At 37.8% G+C, this 22,793-nt stretch overlaps 1 protein-coding gene across 2 annotated transcripts in view; it reads left to right on the forward strand.

Annotated features, from left to right (window-relative positions):
- NOX4 (NADPH oxidase 4) overlaps positions 1-22,793 on the forward strand; it is a 246,095-nt gene that overhangs the window by 210,708 nt on the left and 12,594 nt on the right. The window contains exons 14-15 of one of the 2 annotated variants that reach the window (XM_036745642.1): positions 9,994-10,113; positions 21,139-21,247. In XM_036745642.1, the coding sequence (XP_036601537.1) occupies positions 9,994-10,113; positions 21,139-21,247 (229 nt within the window). The remainder of the gene's footprint in view (positions 1-9,993; positions 10,114-21,138; positions 21,248-22,793) is intronic. The other variant, XM_036745643.1, reaches the window with a different exon arrangement.

Below are 22,793 nucleotides of genomic sequence, written 5' to 3' on the forward strand. Positions count from 1 at the left end.
ACTCAGTTTCCCCTGCTGTTAAAATGAGGATAATAGTTAGCAGCTATCTCCTAGGACTGCTATGAAGATCGAATGAGAATACTTGTAAATTGCTTAGCACAGTACTTGGCACAGAATAGGCACTTAATAAACGTTTGTTTCCTTCCTTTCTCAATTCATTGAGGCAAAAGGGTTGGCTCAGAAATCATCCGTGGATCCTACATCTTAGAAAGCAATGTTCAAGGAAGACACATGACCACAATAGTTCATAAGAACGATTAGTCTAACAGGATTGTGAAGGATAGATTGGTGGGAAAGGCCATCGGCGGCATATATCACTACCTAATGATAACATTTTTCCTGAGTAGGAACAGAACTCTAATCTGATAGCTCCTTGTGCTATGGAGATGACCTTGTAGTTGTTTTTTTTTTTAAATTTGTGACAGTGGAGGATAAACTCAATTTCTTCCTCTTCCTCCTCCTCCTCCTCTTCCTCCTTCTTCTTTTCTATCACAAAAAATCAGGTCTCACTCAAATATTTTGGGGGGACTAGGACATTTCAATGGAAGTAAACAAACCCATGATGCCAGAGGTTACAGGTCTTTTTATTTGATTGTATTTACCTCATACAAGGGACTGTACTTAACTTTAGATACTCCAGAATCAGGCAGAGGAGCAAGGATACAGCAAGATTATCTTTACCTGACCGATAAGCCTCCAGCTGCTCCTTTAAGAGGGGGAGTTGTACCCAAAGTCTCCTTTACCTGACTGATAAGCCTCCAGCTGCATCTTTAGAGGGGGCATTTCTTGGATTTTATGTTCCAACAGAAGCAGAAAGAATAGTGATCATCCAAGTCAAGGGTGCCTTCCTTCACTGGTACTCAGTTTATTCCAGACTCTGGGTCAGTTCTCTAGAATTGTATATGATTTTAGAGAGAGCTAGGTGTTTTGTAGAGAGAAGATGGCTCTTACTCTGGCACATTTTAGAGGTTTCACACTTAGGATATCACAGACAAGAAGGTGCCAAATAATGGCATTGAATATAAATTTCCAGTATGATGTTTCCAGAGAAGGGGGAGAGCAGGAGGGAGAGGGTACCAGGCAGGAGTCTACATTTCTAGACCTGAGAGAACCTGTTTCCAGAAAAGTCTAGGCTCACCTACTGAGACAGAATTAATGTCATTTTACTTGTAAATGAAGGCAAAATCAAAATGAAATAAGACTTTGTGAATGGTCACTGCTTTTGCAAAAAACTAACCTTGTCTAATCCCATTGCAGAATTAATAAATTCAGAGAATGGGGGGAAGGGAAAGACTGCTGCCATCCTTTTCTAAGATGTATAAGGTTACAGACAAAGGAACACTATCTGTGTATCCACACACTGGGTCAGGCTAACAAAGTGTGGAATTGGTCTCACCTTCACTGATTTGCTGTCTGACCTTGGACAGAAACATTAAATTTCTGCACCACATCCATATGCATAATGAGGATAACATATTATTCTTTTAAAGATACTAAGAGCTAAGGATGGGATAAAATTTGTCACCATTCATAAGTTAAATGCATTATATTTTCATATTAAGCGGCTTAAAAATGTAAAGTATGCTTTGGAAAGTGCTCTCATATGGCTCCGTAAGACATTTCCAGATGTTTCTGAGCAGTCACTTGCCAGTCATTGTGCAGCTGTCATTACCACCCTAATGGAAAATTGCAGTGACTCACTTCATGCCCAAGAGCATTTCAGAAGAGAACAACCAACTTCCCTTCTCTAAGATCCTTTGAATTAAAGCCATTTGTGTATTCCCTTCCTTATTTTTGGAGTTAGCTCCATTCTTTGACTAGTAACAGGATTCTCACAAGATGACCTGTACATAATATTTATGTATTGTCTGATTCTAGCAGTTCTTCATAGAACTGAGGGCAGTCAATTCTTAGAAAGAAATCCTGCATATATATGTTCATTGTTGTTATTCAATCTTTTCGGTCATATCCAACTCTTTGTGACCCGATTTGGGGTTTTCTTTGCAAAGATACTGGAGTGGTTTGCCATTTCCTTCTTCAGCTCATTTTACACATGAGGAACTGAGGTAAACAGGGTTAAGTGACTTGCCTGGGATCACACAGCTAGCAAGCCTCTGAAGCCATATTTGAACTCATGAACATGAGTCTTCCTGATTCCGAGCCCAGAGCTCTATTCACTGTGCCCACCTAGCAGCCGTATGTGCTCATCAACTGGATATCTGTTAGGGGTATATGTTTGGTTTGTGAAGGATTATTTAGTTTTTAAATTAGGATCACTCAGGATTCAGGACCACAACTGGCTTTTTATATCTCAAATACCAATTGTCTGAAGAACTTTCACATAGTCCATAGAGGTCCACACTTAGATTCAGGAAGGCTTGGGCTCAAGTCCCACCACTGACATGTGCTGGCTAGAAAAGTCACTCAGTGTTCCCAGGTAACTATCTAAGATTTTAAATTTGTGAGGCAAAGTTGATATACATTAGTAGAGGGAATTTCCTCACTGGGAATTCCCTGTAACAATGAGATCACACATATGGTCCATAGAACTACAGTAGATGTGATGAGACATATCAGCAAAATAGAACTATACACACAGAATAACATGATTTTTGAGCTCAAAGTGAAGACCTGTTTCAACCCACACCTGGAAAAGAATTCTTTCTACAAAATCTGCAAGCTGATAGCTGGCCATCTAGTTTTTGTTGGTAGACTTCTGGTGATGGGGATCCCAACACCTCTGTTAATGCATTGTAAATTTACATGAGCCTTGAGGCTTCCTTTATCAGGCTTATAAACATAAACAGAGGGAAAAGTACATGGGGGCTGGATTAATTGGGGGCTGTTAATTGTTGTTATAGACTCCTTTGGCAGCATGATGACGCCTATGGATTCCTTAACAGAATAATGTTTTGAAATGCATAAAATTAAATACATGGATTACAAAAGAAGTCAGTTATATTTAAATACATATATTAAAATATACTTAAAAACCTACAAGTTCATGGACTCAAGTTAAAAACCTCTGAGTGGTTTCTAATGTCACTTCTAGGTCTAAATCTATAATTGTATGAACCCTAATTTTAGAGATGGGAAGGACTTTACAACTGAAACACATTATATATCAAATGAGAAAACAATGATCCAGAAAAGTGCTTTCCTGAGGACAGTTACAACCCCCAGTAATCTCAATTATCTATTTTAGTTTCTTCATCTGTTGGGAAGAGCCATGTTGGTCTTGATATCTAGGAAATATTTAGTTAATTCAGAAACTTCTTGAATAGTTAGTCTACTCACCACATCATAGACACTGTATCTTTGACAGCCTGAGTACCTTATGCTAGTAGTTCATGAGGGGGGATTTCAGGAACTGAATTCTCATATCAAAATAAATTTAGCATGTGTTAGTTTTTTATGAGATCACAAAAGGCCAGATAGAGAGAGAGTGTTATGTAAAGTGTGTGTATACATATATGTATCTATGTGAGAGAGACAGATAGACACACAGAGATGCAGAGGTAAAAGAGACAGAGGCAGAGAGACACAGAAAGAATTTGTAAAGTCACAAAGTGAGAAAGTCATGCTCGAGAATATATCATTGATGGCTCCTTAAAGATATTCAGATAGTTGGTCTTTTGCCAGCATCATAAAGTCCCAGATATTAATACTTAAATATTTCAGTGATTCCTTGAAATTTTATGATTCTATAAGATATCTGGACTACTAGCTGATCACATAAATGATATTTTATTTCCAAAGAACCATGTCTGTAGAGATTGTTACTCATGTCTGAAAAGCCCAGCGCTGCCCCCCCGCCCCTTTATTTCCTTTGCCTCTTAGAATCCTTATCTTTCTTTGGAACATCTCTGTCTTTACTTCCTGAAGGAGACTTTTTATGATCTCTTAGTCATTAGTACTTTCTACTTCTTGAAATTACTTTACATGGCTTTATATATACTTTGTATTTGCTTATTTCTATGCCTGCTGTATTCTCATAGTGGAATGTAAGCTTCTTGAAGGCAAGAGATTTGTTCTTTTGGTCTTTTTATCCCAATTGCTAGCATGATATCTGGTACTGTTGAACTGAATTAAGAAGTGAGAGGTCGAAGATATAATGGAGCTAAATCATAGTGAGCTTTGATTGTGAAAAGTAAAAGAGAGGTAATCATTGTTTTCATCAGAATACTTCCAGGTGAAGACAGTTGTTCAGCTCTTTTAGCAAAAGGAAGTTAGTCCTAGGTTTATTAAAACCTATGATTTAGCTACCATTTTCCATCTTCAGATAATCTTCTGAAATTGAGATTTAATGGGCAGGAGACATATTGTATTACTTTGATTTTTTGACTCCTCATAGTCTACCAGAAGTATGGTGTGTAGAGGTTCCCAAAGTGGATGATACCACCCCCTGAGGTGCACTGGAATGATCCAGGGGGATGGTAGTAGCCTCCAAAAATAAGGGGGCAGTGGAACATATGGAGAGAAGACAAGAAAAGAACATTTTGAAAAACCATTCATACATGTTTCATCTGTTGTGTAAGAGTTAAAATTGTAGTGATTATATTATTTCCCAAATAAACACACAAAATGAAAATTACAACTGATCAGTCCACTGATAGGACTTGACAAGCAAGTGTTGGCAGGTGAGTATGTCGCATTGTCAGGAGGTCCAGCATGCATTGGCAGGAATATGTGGTGTAATGATTTGTTTACAATACTATACTATATGGTTACATGAAGCAATATTGTATCATCAAAATTTCAATGCAGGAAAAAAACACAAATTTACAATAAATTACTAAATTTAAGAAGGTCTATTTTTAAAAAAAATTTTTTTGAAATGATGCTGATTTAAAAAAAAACATTAAAAAGTTAGAGATAGTATATTTCCTGGCGGGGGGGGCGCTGAGTAAATTTTTTCTTTTGAAAAGGGAGCACTAGGCCAAATAAGTTTGGGAACCTCTGGTGTAGGAGAGGTCCTATTTCACAGCAATGAAAGGTTCTAATTTTTTTTTCTATAATTTTAGGGAAAATTTTTTTAAGTTCTCTTGTGTTGAGTACCGCACCCCCCCCCCAAGCTGATTTCATCTATGTTGATAGGTTTACTGATTTGCCTGTCACTCCAGTCTTTTAAGAAGGATTAAAATAGTTTTGTTTTTCCAGTTGAACATCAGCTGTATTGTTTGTTCCTGAGGAGCACAGAGGATATTTCTTAGGGAATTTGCTGCCCTGCGTATTCTTCTATCTTGTTACTTCCAGTAGGCTTCAGGGAATGAAAACTCATTCCTTGTATATTGAGGAGAGGAGATAAAGACTAAGCTCAATGATACCTTGACCCAACATCTATAAGTCTTTTCTTGTTGTTGGTTAGTTATTTTAACCTTGTTTGACTCTCCCACTTCATCATACCATTTGGGGTTTCCTTAATTTTTTTTTATTGCCTATTGCTAATTAATTTTTTAAAATTTATTTATTTAATTTATTTAATATATTTAGTTTTCAGCATTGATTTTCACAAGAGTTTGAATTATGAATTTTCTCCCCATTTCTACCCTCATGCCTACTCCAAGATGGTGTATATTCTGGTTGCCCCATTCCTCAGTCAGACCTCCCACCTGTCACCCTACTCCCCTCCCATCTCCTTTTCCTTTCCTTTCTTGTAGGGCAAGATAAATTTCTATGCCCCATTGCCTATGTATCTTATTTCCTAGTTGCATGCAAAAACTTTTTTTTTTGTTTTTGAACATCTGTTTTCAAAACTTTGAGTTCCAAATTCTCTCCCCTCTTCCCTCCTCAACCACCCTCTCTAAGAAGGCAAGCAATTCAACATAGGCCACATGTGTATCATTACGTAAAACTCGTCCACAATACTCATGTTGTAAAAGACTAACTATATTTTGCTCCTTCCTAACCTATCCCCCTTTATTGAATTTTCTCCCTTGACCCCGTCCCTTTTCAAAAGTGTTTGCTTTTGATTACCTCCTCCCCCTATCTGACCTCCCTTCTATCATCCCCCCCTTTTTATTTTCTTCCTCCTTCTTTCCTGTGGGGTAAAATACCCAATTGAGTGTGTATGATATTCCCTCCTCAGGTCGAATCCGATGAGAACAAGATTCACTCATTCCTCCTCACCTGGCCCCTCTTCCCTTCCTACAGAACTGCTTTTTCTTGCCACTTTTATGTGAGATAATTTACCCCATTCTGTCTCTCCTTTTGTACCTCTCTCAATGTATTCCTCTCTCATCCCTTAATTTGATTTTATTTTTTTAGATATCATCCCTTCATATTCAACTCACCCTGTGCCCTCTCTCTCTCTCTCTCTCTCTCTCTCTCTCTCTCTCTCTATATATATATATATATATATATATATATATATATATATACATATATATATGTATGTACACACACATACATATAGACATACACACACACATATATATATTTATACACATACACACATACATATATATACATATATGTATATATATATGTATATGCATATTCCCTTCAGCTACCCTAATACGGAGGTGTCATGAATCATATACATCATCTTTCCATGTGGTAATGTAAGCAAAACAGTTCAACTTTAGCAAGTCCTTTGTGATTTCTCTTCCTTGTTTACCTTTTCATTCTTCTCTTTATTCTTGTGTTTTAAAGTCAAATTTTCTATTCAGCTCTGGTCTTTTCATGAGAAAGCTTGAAAGTCCTCTATTTTATTGAAAGTCCATATTTTGCCTTGGAGCATAATACTCAGTTTTGCTGGGTAGGTGATTCTTGGTTTTAATCCTAGCTCGACTGACCTCTGGAATATCATATTCCAAGCCCTTCAGTCCTTTAATGTAGAAGCTGCTAGATCTTATATTATTCTGATTGTGTTTCCACAATACGCAAATAGTTTCTTTCTGGCTGCTTGCAGTGTTTTATCCTTGATCTGGGAGCTCTGGAACTTGGCAACAATATTCCTAGGAGTTTTCTTTTTGGGATCTTTTTGAGGAGACAATCTGTGGATTCTTTCAATTTCTATTTTACCCTCTGGCTCTATAATATCAGGACAATTTTCCTTGATAATTACCTGAAAGATGATGTTTAGCCTCTTTTTTTTGATCATGGCTTTCAGGTAGTCCAATAATTTTTAAATTATCTCTCCTGGATCTATTTTCCAGGTCAGTGATTTTTCCAGTGAGATATTTCACATTGTTTTCCACTTTTTCATTCCTTTGGTTCTGTTTTATAATATCTTGATTGCTCATAACATCACTAGCTTCCACTGGTTCCAATCTAATTTTTAAGGTAATATTTTCTTCATTGGTCTTTTGGACCTCCTTTTCCATTTTGTTAATTCTGCCTTTCAAGGCATTCTTCTCCTCATTGGCTTTTTGGAGGTCTTTTGCCATTTCAGTTAGTCTATTTTTTAAGGTGTTCTTTTCTTCAGTATTTTTTTCAATATTTTTTTGGCTCTCCTTTAGCAAGTCATTGACTTGTTTTTCATGGGTTTTTTTTTGCATCCTTCTCATTTCTCTTCCCAGTTTTTCCTTTACTTCTCTAACTTGCTTTTCCAAATCCTTTTTGAGCTCTTCCATGGCCTGAGACCAGTTCATGTTTTTCTTGGAGGCTTTTGATGTAGGCTCTTTGACTTTGTTGACTTCTTCTGGCTATATGTTTTGGTCTTCTTCGTCACCAAAGAAAGATTCCAAAGTCTGAGACTGAATCTGAGTGCTTTTTCACTGCCCAGCCATGTTCCCAGCCAACTTACTTGACCCTTGAGCTTTTCAGCAGGGTATGACTGCTTGTAAAGAGTACCTTGTTCCAAGCTTGAGGGGCTGCGCTGTTGTTTTCATTTCTGTACAGCCAGCTCTGCCACATCAACACTCCTGCTTCCCCAAGAACCACCAATCTGGACCTGATGCAAATCTTAAGCAGGCTCTGCACTCCTTCTCTAATCTGCCACTTAATTCCTCCCACCAGGTGGGCCTGGGGCTAGAAACAACTGCAGCTGTAGGTCTGAAGCTGCACCACCTCTGCTGCTTCCAGTGTGGTGGCCAAACCAGGAACTCCTTTCACTCCCTGCAGCTTTTCCCACTAAACCTTCTCTGTTGTCTTTGGTGTTTGTGGCTTGAGAAGTCTGGTAACTGCCACAGCTCACTGATTCAGGGTGCTGGGGCCTGTTCTGCCCAGCTCCTGGTCTGGTTGGTCCTGCCACCGCCCATGCTGGGCTCTTCTCCTCCCTACTCCCAGCTCTGTGCATGATAGACCTTACCCAGTGACCATCCAGGCTGTCCTGGGCTGGAGCCCTGCTTCCCTCTGCTATTTTGTGGGTTCTGCAGTTCTAGAATTTGTTCAGAGCCATTTTTATAGGTTTTTGGAGGGACCTGGTGGGGAGCTCATGCAAGTCCCTGCTTTCCAGCCACCATCTTGGCTCCACCCCCCATTTGGGGTTTTCTTGTCAGATACTGGAATAGTTTGCCATATCCTTCTCCAGTACATTTTACAGCTGAAGAAACTGAGGCAGGCAGGCAGGATTAAGTGACTTGCCTACAGTCCCAGAGCTAGTAAGTGTCTGAGGCCAGGTTTGCACTCAAGTCTTCCCGGCTCCAGGCCCAGTGCTCTATCCATTGTGTCAGCTAGCTGCTCTTATATATCCTTAGCACTTCATTAAGAAGAGGTGCCTCCAGGTAACTGACTTACCTAAAAGAAAATATTTCTTTACCCTACAAGTTTTTCTTGACAATTCCAGATTTTCCAAAAATATGATAAGACAACTACCTATAAGTTAAAATACTCCTTTACTTAGGATTGAGAGTCTCTCACAGTCTATCTCCTACTGATTTTTTTTTCAGATTTATTTCTTGTTACTCTACCTTCTCTATTATCAGTTGCTGCTAGACTTTAATGCTTGCTGTTTCCTATTCATGGCTGTCAATTTTCCACTTCTGGGACATTGCAGGCTGGTCCCCATGTCTGGAATGCCCTCAGTTCCCACCTCTGGCTTTTGGAATCCCTCATTCTTTTCAGCCTCAGCTTGGATGCTGCCTTCTACCAGAGACCATTTTTGATTATCCCAAATGTTAATGCTCTCCTTATCTCCAATTTCTCTCTCTCTCTCTCTCTCTCTCTCTCTCTCTCTCTCTCTCTCTCTCTCTCTTTCTCTCTCTCTCTCTCTCTCTCTCTCTCTGCATCTAGGTGGTTCAGTGAATAGAGCACTGTACCTGGTTTCAGAAAGACCTGAGTATAAGTCCAGCCTCAGAAAACTACTAGCCAAATGACCCTGGGAAAGTCACTTAACTACTTTCTGCCTCAGTTTCCTTATTTGTAAAATAAGGGGAAAAATAAGAAAAAATAGCACCTACCTTCCAAGGTTGTTGTGAAGGCTAAATGATATGATATTTGCAAAGTGTTTTGCAAATCTTTAAGTTCTATATAAATGCTAGCTGTTCTTTTAATAATGTCCACACAACATGACCACCTTATAAAGGAGGGGGACATCATAATCCAATTCTTTAGATGATTTAGAAAGCAAAACCTGTGGGACTGAGATTATACTATAAATTTGTCCTTGTTTCTGTACTTTCCTTGCCCAAATCCTCCACTGTATTATGCCCTTAACAAGGGCTGAGAGTGTATATATACAATAATCATTCAGTATAATATACAATGGAATTAAGAGACTCTGGAACAGGGAATATCTTTTCATTAAATGCTAAGTAATCATGGAAGATGAAAGCATGAGATTCAAAGAGCATTGTCTTGTCCTTGACCATACCTCATTACCTCCTTTACCTTACCTCTTTCTGTATTCTTGATTAATGATTCCTTTCAAAACTGACAAACTTGGAAATAATATCTCTTCCCCTGTGGGTTGATCTGCTTTCTAAGTATTAGACTAAGGTCGTGGGTGTCTTGAGGTGAAGGAGTGAAATGCTTCATTCTGCATGTATCATACACATTTAAATTTAATTTTCCTAGTTTATGCCTTCCATATCTCTTTCTTCTCTGCAGGCTATACATCGATGGACCTTTTGGGAGTCCCTTTGAGGAATCGTTGAATTATGAGGTCAGCTTGTGCGTGGCTGGAGGCATCGGAGTGACTCCTTTTGCATCAATACTCAACACATTGCTGTATGTCATTTTGATGTATTACATAAGCCTCTTAGTCAATGTTTAGTTAAGTAGAATGCTGTTACTATTTCAAGAGATTATCTCTTTACTGTATGTAGTGCATTTAAGACTTCAGCCTCTAGCAGTATAAATAACCAAAGTTGCTAGCTATATATATATATATATATATATATATATATATATATATATATATATATATATATATATATATATATATATATACATACACACACATGTATATATATATATATATGTGTGTGTAAATGTGTATATATATATATATATATATATATATAAAATATATAATATAGTGTTTTTTCTAAGAATGGTGAAGGCTTGCTCCTGGAAGCTTTTGCATTCCCTGATTGATCTAACCCCTGTTTAATGCTCCAGGTGATATTATAGTGAGGCTGCGGAGAAAGTAGAGTTATAAACATGCCTCCCAATGTCACATGTCTTTGGGATTGCCTCACACCCTCCAACCTGCTCTCACACTATAAATATATAAGTGATTGGAGATAGATTACCACCACACAGACATATTCCAATTCCCTCAAGGGATAACCCTATCCAGAAGAAATACACTTCTTCTTACCATTCTTAACTCAAGCCCCTCTCCATAGCATTTTCTACTACACAACCACCTACTCACAAGATAACGTATCCACACATTGTGTGATATTATTTATACTGCCTGCTTTTCATAATAATGACCCTTTGTAATATTGATCTTTAACAGCCATTTACTTAATAAGGCAAAATAAATAATATTACAGATATTAATATAATAAAGAAAATGCATAAATGATAAAACGTAATAAACACATATAAACCTCTATTATATACTACAAACACTACACTCAAGTGAGTGGTCATATACTTAGAGAAATATGGTAAGGAAGCTCATAAAGGAGAGAAATGCCTATGCTTGGGGTTAGCTACAATTTTGGATAGCAAACTGTAATGCTATTGATCCATTCAGGAACATATGTTCCACATGAAAATGTTTCTCTGCTCATTGCTTGACTGCTGCTTCTCGCCACTCTTCAGCTGGCAAAATGCTATTCTCTTTTTTAACATAGCACTCTTTTGGTTATCTATAACCATTAAAATGGCATCTAGAAAGTGTTAGTTTTTAACATGAATAATAGCTCTCTTTAAGTTAAAGAATTATAAAGCCCATTAAACTGTCTGTCTCTGGGCTATACAAACCAGACCAGTCAGCTATTCACTCACTCATATTCTGTGTTGTCTAGTTGGAATGGACAGAAAGTCAAGGGGTGGAGAACCTGTGGCCTCGAGACCATGTGTGGCTCTCTAGGTCCTCAAATGACAGAATCCAAATGGGCTACACTTGAGGACCTAGAGGACTACATATGGCCTTGAGGCCACAGGTTCTCCACCCCCTGGTTCAGGATGACTGTTTAGGCTAGCTCACCAATATATCAAAATAACTCAAATATCTCTCTCATTTTGCTTTGGAGGCAGAGGTAGCAGCATACCTCTAACTCTAGGTCGTGCTGAAGGGCTTGGTTATTCCTGAAGTTCTTGGCCAGTAAAGTCAATTCTCTTCCTACCAATCAAGAATCAATCAGGGGAAGTATCCTGTTCACTGAATGTTTTCAACTGCCGCAGAACAGAGCTGCTTTCAACAATCAATGCACTTCCCCTCCCTATTGAATTCTTCTACCTATGTTCCTATGTCATGCTCTTCTCTTAGATTCTCTTACCTGTAAATCACTATCATTCAGTGAATTATTTGAGAGTCTCCTGATTCTCAGTGGTTTATCTTTCATTTAACAAGTCACCTCACCTTAAATTCCCCATTTCATATCAATAGCCTGTTTAAAATCATACCTCAATCTCTAAATTTTCACATGATTTCTCTTTTTAAAATATGTTGCCCTTAGTCATAAACCATGTGTATGTAAATGATCTGAGTTACTCATCATATTTACAGCTCTAAAAGCTTCAACACAGTCATCCATCTCTTTGGTGCCCTTAAAACTATATTTCTTTACACTCACATTTCTCTAGTTTTTAATAAATAAATTATCTATAACTGCCTCTTTGTAGATTAAACTGTTCGACTAAGTCGTCATTCTATGTTGTTCACAAGGAAATTTGTGTCTTTATATTTATATCACAGATTATTTTCTATCCCAAACTGTCCAAATCCTGTCTTAAAGTTATTGTTCTTCATAAGCGTGTACTAGCAGTATAGTAAAACAAAAATTATTTTTCTACTCATTATGTATCAGAATGCTAGCATTCTTAATGTTTGGAAATATCATAAATATTTGCCAAAGAATATGAAAAAATCTTCTTTTACACAAATGAATCTTTTCTGCTACTGTCATCATTAAGTTGCTTCATATAAAAAAGGCCTCAGAGATGCAGTGTATTTTACCCAGGTACTGCTGACCTGGACTTTAGAAGGCTTTTAAATCCTACTCCACAGAGCCCCAGTGATGTGACTTGATGAATTGGACTAGAATGACACATTCTTCTCTTTACCTCTTTTCCTCTGATATTTTTTCATCGTCTGCAAGGGAGCCATATGCTTTCTGGGGAAAATCAATTGATGCTACCCACTTGTTTCCCTGGTGAATGTCTAAGAAATGATACAAAACTAAATTACTCCTACCCATCTATCAGGATACCAGGTTTCCCATATTTAAAATTTTTCTTTAGGAGAATAACAACATAGGAACACAGAGTTAGAACTAAATAAGACTTTAAATGGATTTTGTCCAGCTTCATTTTGCAGATGGGGAAAGTAAGTCACAGGTAATTTGAGTGACTTGTTCGAGGTTTCACAGATAGTAAATGGCAGAGTTGTGATTTGACCCTAGGGCTTTCAATTCCAAATCTAATACTTGTTGGACTGTGCCGCTTTGTTAATTCTCAATAAAATCAGATTCCTTTTCATAGGTGAGGAAAAGAGAAGAGCGTCCCTTCTTACTTCAGCAGTTAGAAGGTCTATCCTTATTCACAGTCTTGGTAATCATGGGTGAAAGAGTGAGGCTTGGAGCTGTGTTCTTCTGTCTCCAAGTCCTATAAGCCTCCTCTTAAGCTATCCATGAAACAAATTTCAGGGCTCTAGTATTTAACAGTTTTTCCTCCCAGGACCTCAGTATTACTGGCTAACCAATGGGATCATAGGATTTTGAGCTGAATGGGAAATTAGAGAGCATCTATTCCCTTGTTTTACAAATGTATATTGTGGCCCAGAATAGTAAAATATGCTACCCGCAGGAAGTCTAAGGAAAGCACTGTTCTTAGATGACAACGCAATTTATTGTCCCCTCTAATGTCCAAATTCTACTTCAGTCAATACATAATCTCTAGGGGAAAGCATCACAGTGAGATAGAAAGAATATATTGGATTTGAAGAGGACATAAGTTGGATTCCCAGCTCTACTACTCATGAATTGTATGTCCTTGGGAAAGCAACATAACTTCTTTGAATATCACCTTGCTCATCTATAAAAGAGTGAGGATGCTGGATTATATTAGAGAACTAAGCTTCAAAGATCCATTAAAGCACTGAGTCCTATGATCCTCTGATCCCATAGATATGAGAAAAAAAAGTATTTAAGCCTTATCTAGTAAGAATATAAGATATTCTTATAAGATAAGATAATATGTAAAAAACATTCCATGGACTTTAGTATAAAGCATCAGATTTTAGCCTAGAAATAATAAAACAACATTTATTCATCATATATTTTTTGAAATACTGTGCTGGATGACTAAGTTCTATCTGGGTAACAGTATTCTGGCTATAAGGAGTAAGAGAGGAAGCGTGGTGTAATACTGATTTTGCTGTCAGAAAGACTTGGGTCTTGCCTCTGAAACATAATAGCTTTGTGCCCATGGACAACTCAATGCCCCAGGCAATTCTCAGAGACTAAATTACAGGCCAGTAGCATATCTGTGTTGATGTAGGGAGTTTGCACACTGATATTTCCCAACACCAATGAAATCACAGACATGGGCCAAAAAAAAGGTTAAAAAATGAGACCTATCAATAGGACCAAAAGAAAGGAATAAGGGAGAGATAAAAAAAGAAGGAAGAAAGGAAGGAGGAAGGAGGTAAAGAGGGAGTGAAGAATGAAAAAAAGGAGTGAAGGAAGGAGGGATCAAGAGACAAAGGAAAGGAAAAAACAAAAGGGGGAGGGAATGACAGAGGGAGACAGGGAAGAGGGAAGAAAAGAAGGAAAGAAGGAAGGAAAGAAAGAAGGGACAAAGGAAAGAAATTCTACTCAGGAGCAAGACAACTCCAGCTACAGTTTCCTACATTTTTCTACTTACAGAGTAGTTACCTATTTTTCCAAATAATTACTTTAATAATTACTGTTGCTTGAACATAGACTCCCATTTGTGATCTCATTTTGGTTTCATAACCCCATAACAGTTATTTTGAGCCTGACTGTGCTACTTACCTCCTGGTGGTCAAAGCACATGATGACATTTGATACCTGCTGACAATACCAAGTTATTTCCATTTTTATTTTTTTAAATTTAAATTTTTTTGTCATTTCCATTTTTAAAGCAATTCTAGCAAGTGTAGAACTATAAGCCAGTTAACTGGAAGATATATTATTTATAATCACTATTAAAGATTCCTTCCTTCTTCACCTTAACATAACCTAGCCTTGCCCATCTAACATTTTCTTGGATTTCAAGCAGGATCAGAAATTTTATTTTCTACCCCAACTCAGCCTCCGTGTTAGATTTCCTTAGTATATATTTAGAGACTAGAGATAGGGATTAGGACTGGACCTGTGATTTCTGTGTTATAGAGATCTCCTGGTAAATGAAATTCCCTCTGAGTCTTGTACCTTCTCCTTTTCCCACTATATCCCTTCTCCCCTGAAAAGTGAAGGACTTTTGAAGGCTTTTTTTTAAAAATTGTGAAAGTCAAGTAGAATAAGGAAAGAAAGAGGTCCACAATTTGACCCAGCTGATGTATTATTACCAAATGTCAGAAAGCAGGACTGTCTAGCTTCTGTTTTTACTCTTTCTTCTATGTTGAAAAAAATCCATCAATTTGAGATATCAAAGTTGGATTAAAATCTTTTGAGAAGTTGTGAGTTCCTTGTCACTGTGAACATACAAACAAAATCTTGATGGCCATTTGTCAGGTCTGTTGTTAGGGGATACATGCATGAGGTTGGGGATTAGACTAGATGACTTTTTTTAACTCCAAGATGTAATGATCCTCTGGTTTTCTCCCACTGGCACAATGGCAAATAGAAACAGGGTAAATGTTGTATTCCATGTCCTGAAAAAAATATTGTGAGAATCATAAATCTAGGCATCACCATAGGAGACTGGGAATTAGAACTCTTGGAGTTGAGACAGAGCCAAGATGGTGGCTGGAAAGGAGGGACTTGCCTAAAGCTCTCCCTGAGCACCCTCCAAACACCTATAAAAATGGCTCTGAAAAAATTCTAGAACTGCAGAACCTATGAAATAGCAGAGGGAAGCAGGGCTCCAGCCCAGGACAGCCTGGATGGTCGGTGGGTAAAGTCTATTGCACAGAGCTGGGAGCAGAGCAGAGCAGAGCCCAGTGTGGGCTGTGCCAGGACCAACCAGACTGGGAGCTGGGTGGAACAGGCCCTAGCACCCTGAATCAGTGAGCTGTGGCAGTTACCAGACTTCTCAAACCACTAACACTAAAGACAACAGAGAAAGTTAGTGGGAAAAACTGCAGGAACAGAGTGAAAGGAGTTCCTGGTTTGGCCACCACCCTGGGGGCAGTGGAGGTGGTGCAGCTCTGAGGAGAGAACTACAGATGCAGTTGCTTCTGGCCCCAGGCCCAACTGGTGGGAGGAATTGGGAGTGCTAAGCCTGCTTAAGATCTGAGTGACTGTCTGGGTTGGCAGTTCTTGGGGGAGGAGGAGCACTGGCGTGGCAGAGCTTGCTGTGTAGAAATAGCTCTGAAAACAACAGCGAATCCCCTCAAGCTTGGAACAAAGTACTCTCTACTCTACAAGCAGTCATACCTTTACAGAAAGCTCAAGGGTCAAGTAGTTGGCTGAGAACATGGCCAGGCAGTGAAAACAGACTCAGATTCAGACTCAGACTTTGGAATCTTTCTTTGGTGACAAAGAAGACCAAACCACACAGCCAGAAGAAGTCAACAAAGTCAAAGAGCCTGCATCAAAAGCCTCCAAGAAAAACATGAACTGGTCTCAGGCCATGGAAGAGCTCAAAAAGTATTTGGAAAAGCAAGTTAGAGAAGTAGAGGAAAAATTGGGAAGAGAAATGAAAGTGATGTGACAAAACCATGGAAAACAAATCAATGACTGGCTAAAGGAGACCCCAAAAATACTGAAGAAAATAACACCTTAAAAAATGGACTAGCTCAAATGGCAAAAGAGCTCCAAAAAGCCAATGAGGAGAAGAATGCCTTGAAAGGCAGAATTAACCAAATGGAAAAGGAGGTCCAAAAGATCACTGAAGAAAATAACATAATGATACACATGTGGCCTAGGTTGAATTGCTTGCCTTCTTAGGGAGGGTGGTTGGGGAGAGAAGAGGGGAGAGAACTTGTAACTCAAAGTTTTAAAAGCAGATGTTCAAAACAAAAGTTTTGTCATGCAACTAGGATTGGAGCAAGTGGAAGCTAGTGTCTTTATGAGAAATCAAGATATTATAAAACAGAACCAAAGGAATGAAAAAATTGAAGACAATGTGAACTATCTCATTCGAAAAACCACTGATCTGGAAAATAGATCCAGGAGAAATAATTTTAAAATTATTGGACTACCTGAAAGCCATGATCAAAAAAAGAGCCTAGATATCGTCTTTCAAGAAATTATCAAGGAGAACTGCCCTGATATTCTAGAGCCAGAGGGTAAAATAGAAATTGAAAGAATCCACCAATCGCCTCCTGAAAAAGATCCCAAAAAGAAAACTCCTAGGAATATTGTTGCCAAATTCCAGAGCTTCCAGATCAAGGAGAAAATACTGCAAGCAGCCAGAAAGAAACAATTTGAGTATTGTGGAAACACAATCAGAATAATATAAGATCTAGCAGCTTTTACACTAAGGGATCGAACGGCTTGGAATATGATATACTGAAGGTCATTGGAGCTAGGATTAAAACCAAGAATCACCTACCCAGCAAAACTGAGTATCATGCTCCAAGGCAAAATATGGATTTTCAATAAAATAGAGCACTTTCAAGATTTCTTAGTGAAAAGACCAGAGCTGGATAGAAAATTTGACTTTCAAACACAAGAATCAAGAGAAGCATGAAAAGGTAAACAAGGAAGAGAAATCACAAGGGACTTACTAAAGTTGAACTGTTTTGCTTACATTCCTACGTGGACAGATGATGTGTATGATTCATGACACCTCAGTATTAGGGTAGCTGAAGGGAATATGCATATATATATATATATATATATATATATATATATATATATATATATATACATACATACATACACACACATACACACACATATATATGTATGTGTGTGTATGTGTATAAATATATATGTGTATATGTATGTGTGTATATATATGTATATATATATATATATATATGTATATACAGAGAGAGAGAGCGAGAGAGAGAGAGAGAGAGAGAGAGAGAGAGCGAGAGAGAGAAAGAGAGAGGGCACAGGGTGAGTTGAATATGAAGGGATGATATCTAAAAAAATAAAATCAAATTAAGGGATGAGAGAGGAATATATTGAGAGAGGGAGAAAGGGAGAGATAGAAAGATAGAATGGGGTAAGTTATCTCGCATAAAAGTGGCGAGTAAAAGCAGTTCTGTTGGGAGGGAAGAGGGGACAAGTGAGGGAGAAAGAGTGAATCTTGCTTTCATCGGATTTGACCTGAGGAGGGAATAACATACACACTCAATTGGATATCTTACCCCACAGGAAAGAAGGAGGAAGGAGATAAAAAAAGGAGGGATGACACAAGAGAGGGCAGATGGGGGAGAAGGTAATCAAAAGCAAACACTTTTGAGAAGGGACAGGGTCAAGGGAGAAAACTGAATAAAGGGGGACAGGATAGGAAGGAGCAAAATATAGTTAGTCTTTCACAACATGAGTATTGTGGAAGGGTTTTACATAATGATACACATGTGGCCTAGGTTGAATTGCTTGCCTTCTTAGGGAGGGTGGTTGGGGAGAGAAGAGGGGAGAGAACTTGTAACTCAAAGTTTTAAAAGCAGATGTTCAAAACAAAAGTTTTGTCATGCAACTAGGAAGTAAGATATACAAGCAACGGGGCATAAAAATCTATCTTGCCCTACAAGAAAGTAAGGGAAAAGGGGATGGGAGGGGAGTGGGGTGACAGAAGGGAGGGCTGACTGAGGAATGGGGCAATCAGAATATATGCCATCTTGAAGTGGGGGAGGGTAGAAATGGGGAGAAAATTTGTAATTCAAACTTGTGAAAATTAATGCTGAAAACTAAAAATGTTAAATAAATAAATAATGATTTAAAAAAAAAAGAACTCTTGAAGTTTTTTTTTTTTTCCCAGCAGAACTAGAGTGGGAATGATGGAGTTGGGATACTTTTGAATTTTGTAAGAAGAAAAATACCTGCAGTCCTACGGGTATAAGTGTTTTGTGATGAATGAAATTGCACATGTCATGGTAAAGAGTTAAGACCATAGTAATCCATGGGGATCTACTTTTCAAATGTTTGCTTATGGTTCAGAAATACCTTATCCTGTTTCTAATGATTTTCTACATTTCCTTTTTCTTAATAGTTAGTTTTGAGGAAGTTGGATTCAATGTGACCTGGTTTCAAGGGGCACTATTAGTCTTTTTATATAAGCTAGAAACAAACAGGCCCCTCTATCGTCCTATTGAAGAATCCTAAGTTTATAGTACATAAAATGTTATTACCTGAAATTGTCAATTTTTTGAAAACTGGATTGGCCCTTTCCAAATGTCTTGGAGTTTTAATCTTCCCTTTTAGAAATAGATCATTGTTAGTGGAGATAGAATGTTCAATGTGGGGTCATTTTTTAAAAAAGCATGTATCCTAGCCATAGTATCAAAGTATAGCTAATACTCTAATCAATAAAATGATCCAGGACTATTCCAAAGAACTCATGATGAAAACTTGCCATCCACCTCCAGAGAGAAAATTGATGAGTTCTGAAAGAAATTGAAGCATACTTTTTCCACTTTATTTTTCTTGCTATCTTTTTAACATAACATAGCTAATATGGAAATATGTTTTGCATGACTTCACATGAATAATTGGTATCATATTGCCTTCCTTGTCAAAGGTTGGGGACAAGCTGGAGGGAAGGAGATAATTTGGGAGTCAGAAGTTTTTAAAAAAATACGTTAAAATAAATATTTTAGAGAAGAAAACTATGTAGCTTAGAAAAAAAATCAGACTTCCTCCATCAGAAATGTTTGTTTCCTTATTTTCACTAGTAGTTTTATATATTATACATCTCACAGTGTATAATATCCTGTCTCTGTAACTTGTACTTGTACAATTTTAATTGAAATCTGTTCAAAATTAGAGAGGATATGCCCATTTGGAATCTTTTATTGACCATAATTATGCTTCTAATGAAGGCCTGGACCTCAAATTGAACTTAATATGTAGTTTGGCCCCTATCAACAACTTAGCAAGATTTATTAGTCAATTCTTTCTAAAATTCTGGTGAAATGGAATAGTCAGACAATGAGGAAATAGCAATCAGTTAAGTATGAAATGGAAAGGAAGAGAGAGGGAGAGAGAGAGAGAGAGAGAGAGAGAGAGAGAGAGAGAGAGAGAGAGAGAGAGAGAGAGAGATTATAATCTTAATATTCTTCTTTTGGCCCAATATAGGGAATATAATTTACTATGGCAAAATATATGAAAGGCAACAAAATACCTTAAAACAACAAGGAATATTAGTTCTTATTTAATATCTGAATTCCTCTGTAAACTATATCATGATTGCTTAAAAAAATACAAGAAGAAAAATAAAAACAGAGTTAACTCTTGAGCTCTGCTATGAGGGTCACCCAACTGATTCAGCCAGGCCACAATGGAGAGGATCCAAAGGTAAGATTCCTTAACCAGAAAATGTTCTGCCATCAGCTGCTTTAAATTGGAGACTGTCAGCAGAAGTTCACTGAATGGTCTTATTTGGCATAAAATCTCTCAAGAAAAATGTCAGCAGGAAATTAACAAAAAAAGAAAAAGTTCTTGTCTCTTTCTAAAGCAGACATAAACCTTTACATTAAAAGTCTATTTTGGGGAATGTAAAAATAGAGAATAAGCAAGAAAAAATGTATTTATATGTGTTGTGTTTTTCTCTCCTCTCCATCCATCAGATGCCTTGTGTAAATTTAGGGACATTAGAAATACTTAGAAAAATAACCATATTTTTCAGGCCAGAGTAATTTGTTTTCAATAGCGCATTAGAGACTATTTGGACATCCCCTTTGTTGGGAGAACAAATTCTTAACCTCAGAACTAGTACATCATCATAATAAAAAGGAACACAGACTCTTGGAATGTGTGACACTGGAATCCATTACATAGGGGCATTGTGCAATATTCTCCCCTGAAGATTTTTAAAAGTAGGGTAAACAACCCATTTTCTGGAATGGTTCTTGGGCGGGATTTCTGGGAAGATAGGTCAAGATCAAATGACCTTTGGAGTGAGATCTCTTCAGCCACAAGATCCAGGGAAATCCAGTTTGTTTTTTCCCCTCTAAGAGTTCAGGACTGGTATTATTCTGAATTATGTGTCAGAGGTTTTTCGTTGATTTATCAGACAGGTGATACGGTGACAACCCTCAGGTATAAATGTTTTACTCTTGGGATTCATGCATCACTACACGGAGCTTTGGTACCAGTGTTTTATTTTAAATTCATGTGGGACCTTCAACCACCGATACATCTTCAGACACCAAGATGTAAATAGGCTGCTCTACTTATTAATTGTTTTCTAATAGCAAGTAAATTTTCTAAGGCATGCCTCTAATTGCTTTTTTGCTGCCTTATTCCCTAACATGGCATTTTAATTTTAAAGGGATGACTGGAGACCATACAAGCTCAGAAGACTGTATTTCATCTGGGTGTGCAGGGATATCAAGTCCTTTCATTGGTTTGCAGATTTACTCTGTGTGCTGCATAACAAGGTAATTTGGTAAAGTCACAATTGATGGGTGTTCTTTTTTCCCCCAGGGCATAAATGCCAGCTCTTTTTGATACTGGCCTTTCATTTATACCATTTAAAACACCATTTAAAAGAATCAGCTGGATTGTTGTCAATAGTGACCAATGTGTCATGAAGCTCTATGGAAAAACAAAGAAAAACAGGGCTCTGGGGGTGAAAGGGTAGGGAGATCACAGTTAGCTTTATCAGGGAAGCAGAGTGGTTGAATGTATAACCTCAGCATGGTAGTGGAAAAATCAGTGGATTGAGAGGCAAAGATCTGAGATCTCACATTGGAGCTCAACCATTCACTCCTGGTGAGACCTGAACCTCTCTGCACTTCAATTTCCTTGTCTGCAAAATGAAGACTAAAGGACCTCTGAGGTCATCTCCCAGTTCTAAACTGATGACATCTCTCCTCCCCCAATTATGTTCAGGGAAACATCTTAGAAAAGGGAGAAAGGAACAGCTTTTCCATCTTTTTCTAATTGCAAAATTCTGAGATTCTTCTTTGTGATCATTCATTCAGCAAAAAAAAATGTATTAAGTTTCTGCTATGTGCAAAGTATTGTGCTATTTTACTAATTATAAGCACACTTTTCTATAGCACTTTAAGGTTTTCAAAGCTCTTTCTGCACAGCAACCCTGTGAAGGTGCTAACAACCCGGTTGGGTTCTAAGGAGGATTTTGAATCTAAGTTCTTACTGGATGCCTTTAGGGAGTACATGCTCTACAGGTAATCTTTATACCTGTCCTGAAGAGCTTTAGGGACTGAACTGAAAGTGCCATCTTTATTTGTTATGACTAGGTAGGCACCAAACAATTCAATTTAACAAACATTTTTTAAACTCCTACCGTGCTCTGAACCTACTATATACTGAATCTTATCCCTGGTCCTGAGAAAGATTCGAAGTTTAGGTAACACAAAGTTGCTGCCCCCTGAGCTTACAGTTTAGTGACAAGAGAAAGTATAAGCATGTGCAATTACAATACATAATAAATAGTACACGCTGAGTGTGATAGAGGAATATAACAAAAGTGTTATGTGGGGGCCAAGGGAGAAGCTTGTTACTGACCTGGGGGAGCAAGCAAAGCTTCCAAAGCTTCATGGAGGAGGAGGCATTTAAAATGTGTTTTAACTAAAGGGTAGGAATTGAAAATTGCAAAGTAAATTAAACACCATTTTCTGAGTTGTCACTTACATTTCTTCTTGGCAAATCCCAATTGAATGGATAGAAGCGTAGAACCAAAGTAATTATTAGACCTAAAAATATTATTCATTACTTATAATTAAGAATGTCTTATCTTTGTAACTTTTCCAAAATGTGCATAGATTCCTCATTTGCTTCCACACTTGTTCAGACCCCAATCACCTGGACTATTGTAAATACCTCCTAATTGGTCACATTCCCTCAAATCTCTCTCTTTTTCAGTCTATTCTCTAGAGCTGTCAAAGTGATTTTCCTAAAATATGGGTCTGACCAAGTTACTCCTCGGTAAACTTCACTGGCTCCCCATAACCTCTAGGA

This window comes from Trichosurus vulpecula, chromosome 2 (genome assembly GCF_011100635.1).
Source record: "Trichosurus vulpecula isolate mTriVul1 chromosome 2, mTriVul1.pri, whole genome shotgun sequence".
In the NCBI taxonomy this organism is placed as follows: domain Eukaryota; kingdom Metazoa; phylum Chordata; class Mammalia; order Diprotodontia; family Phalangeridae; genus Trichosurus; species Trichosurus vulpecula.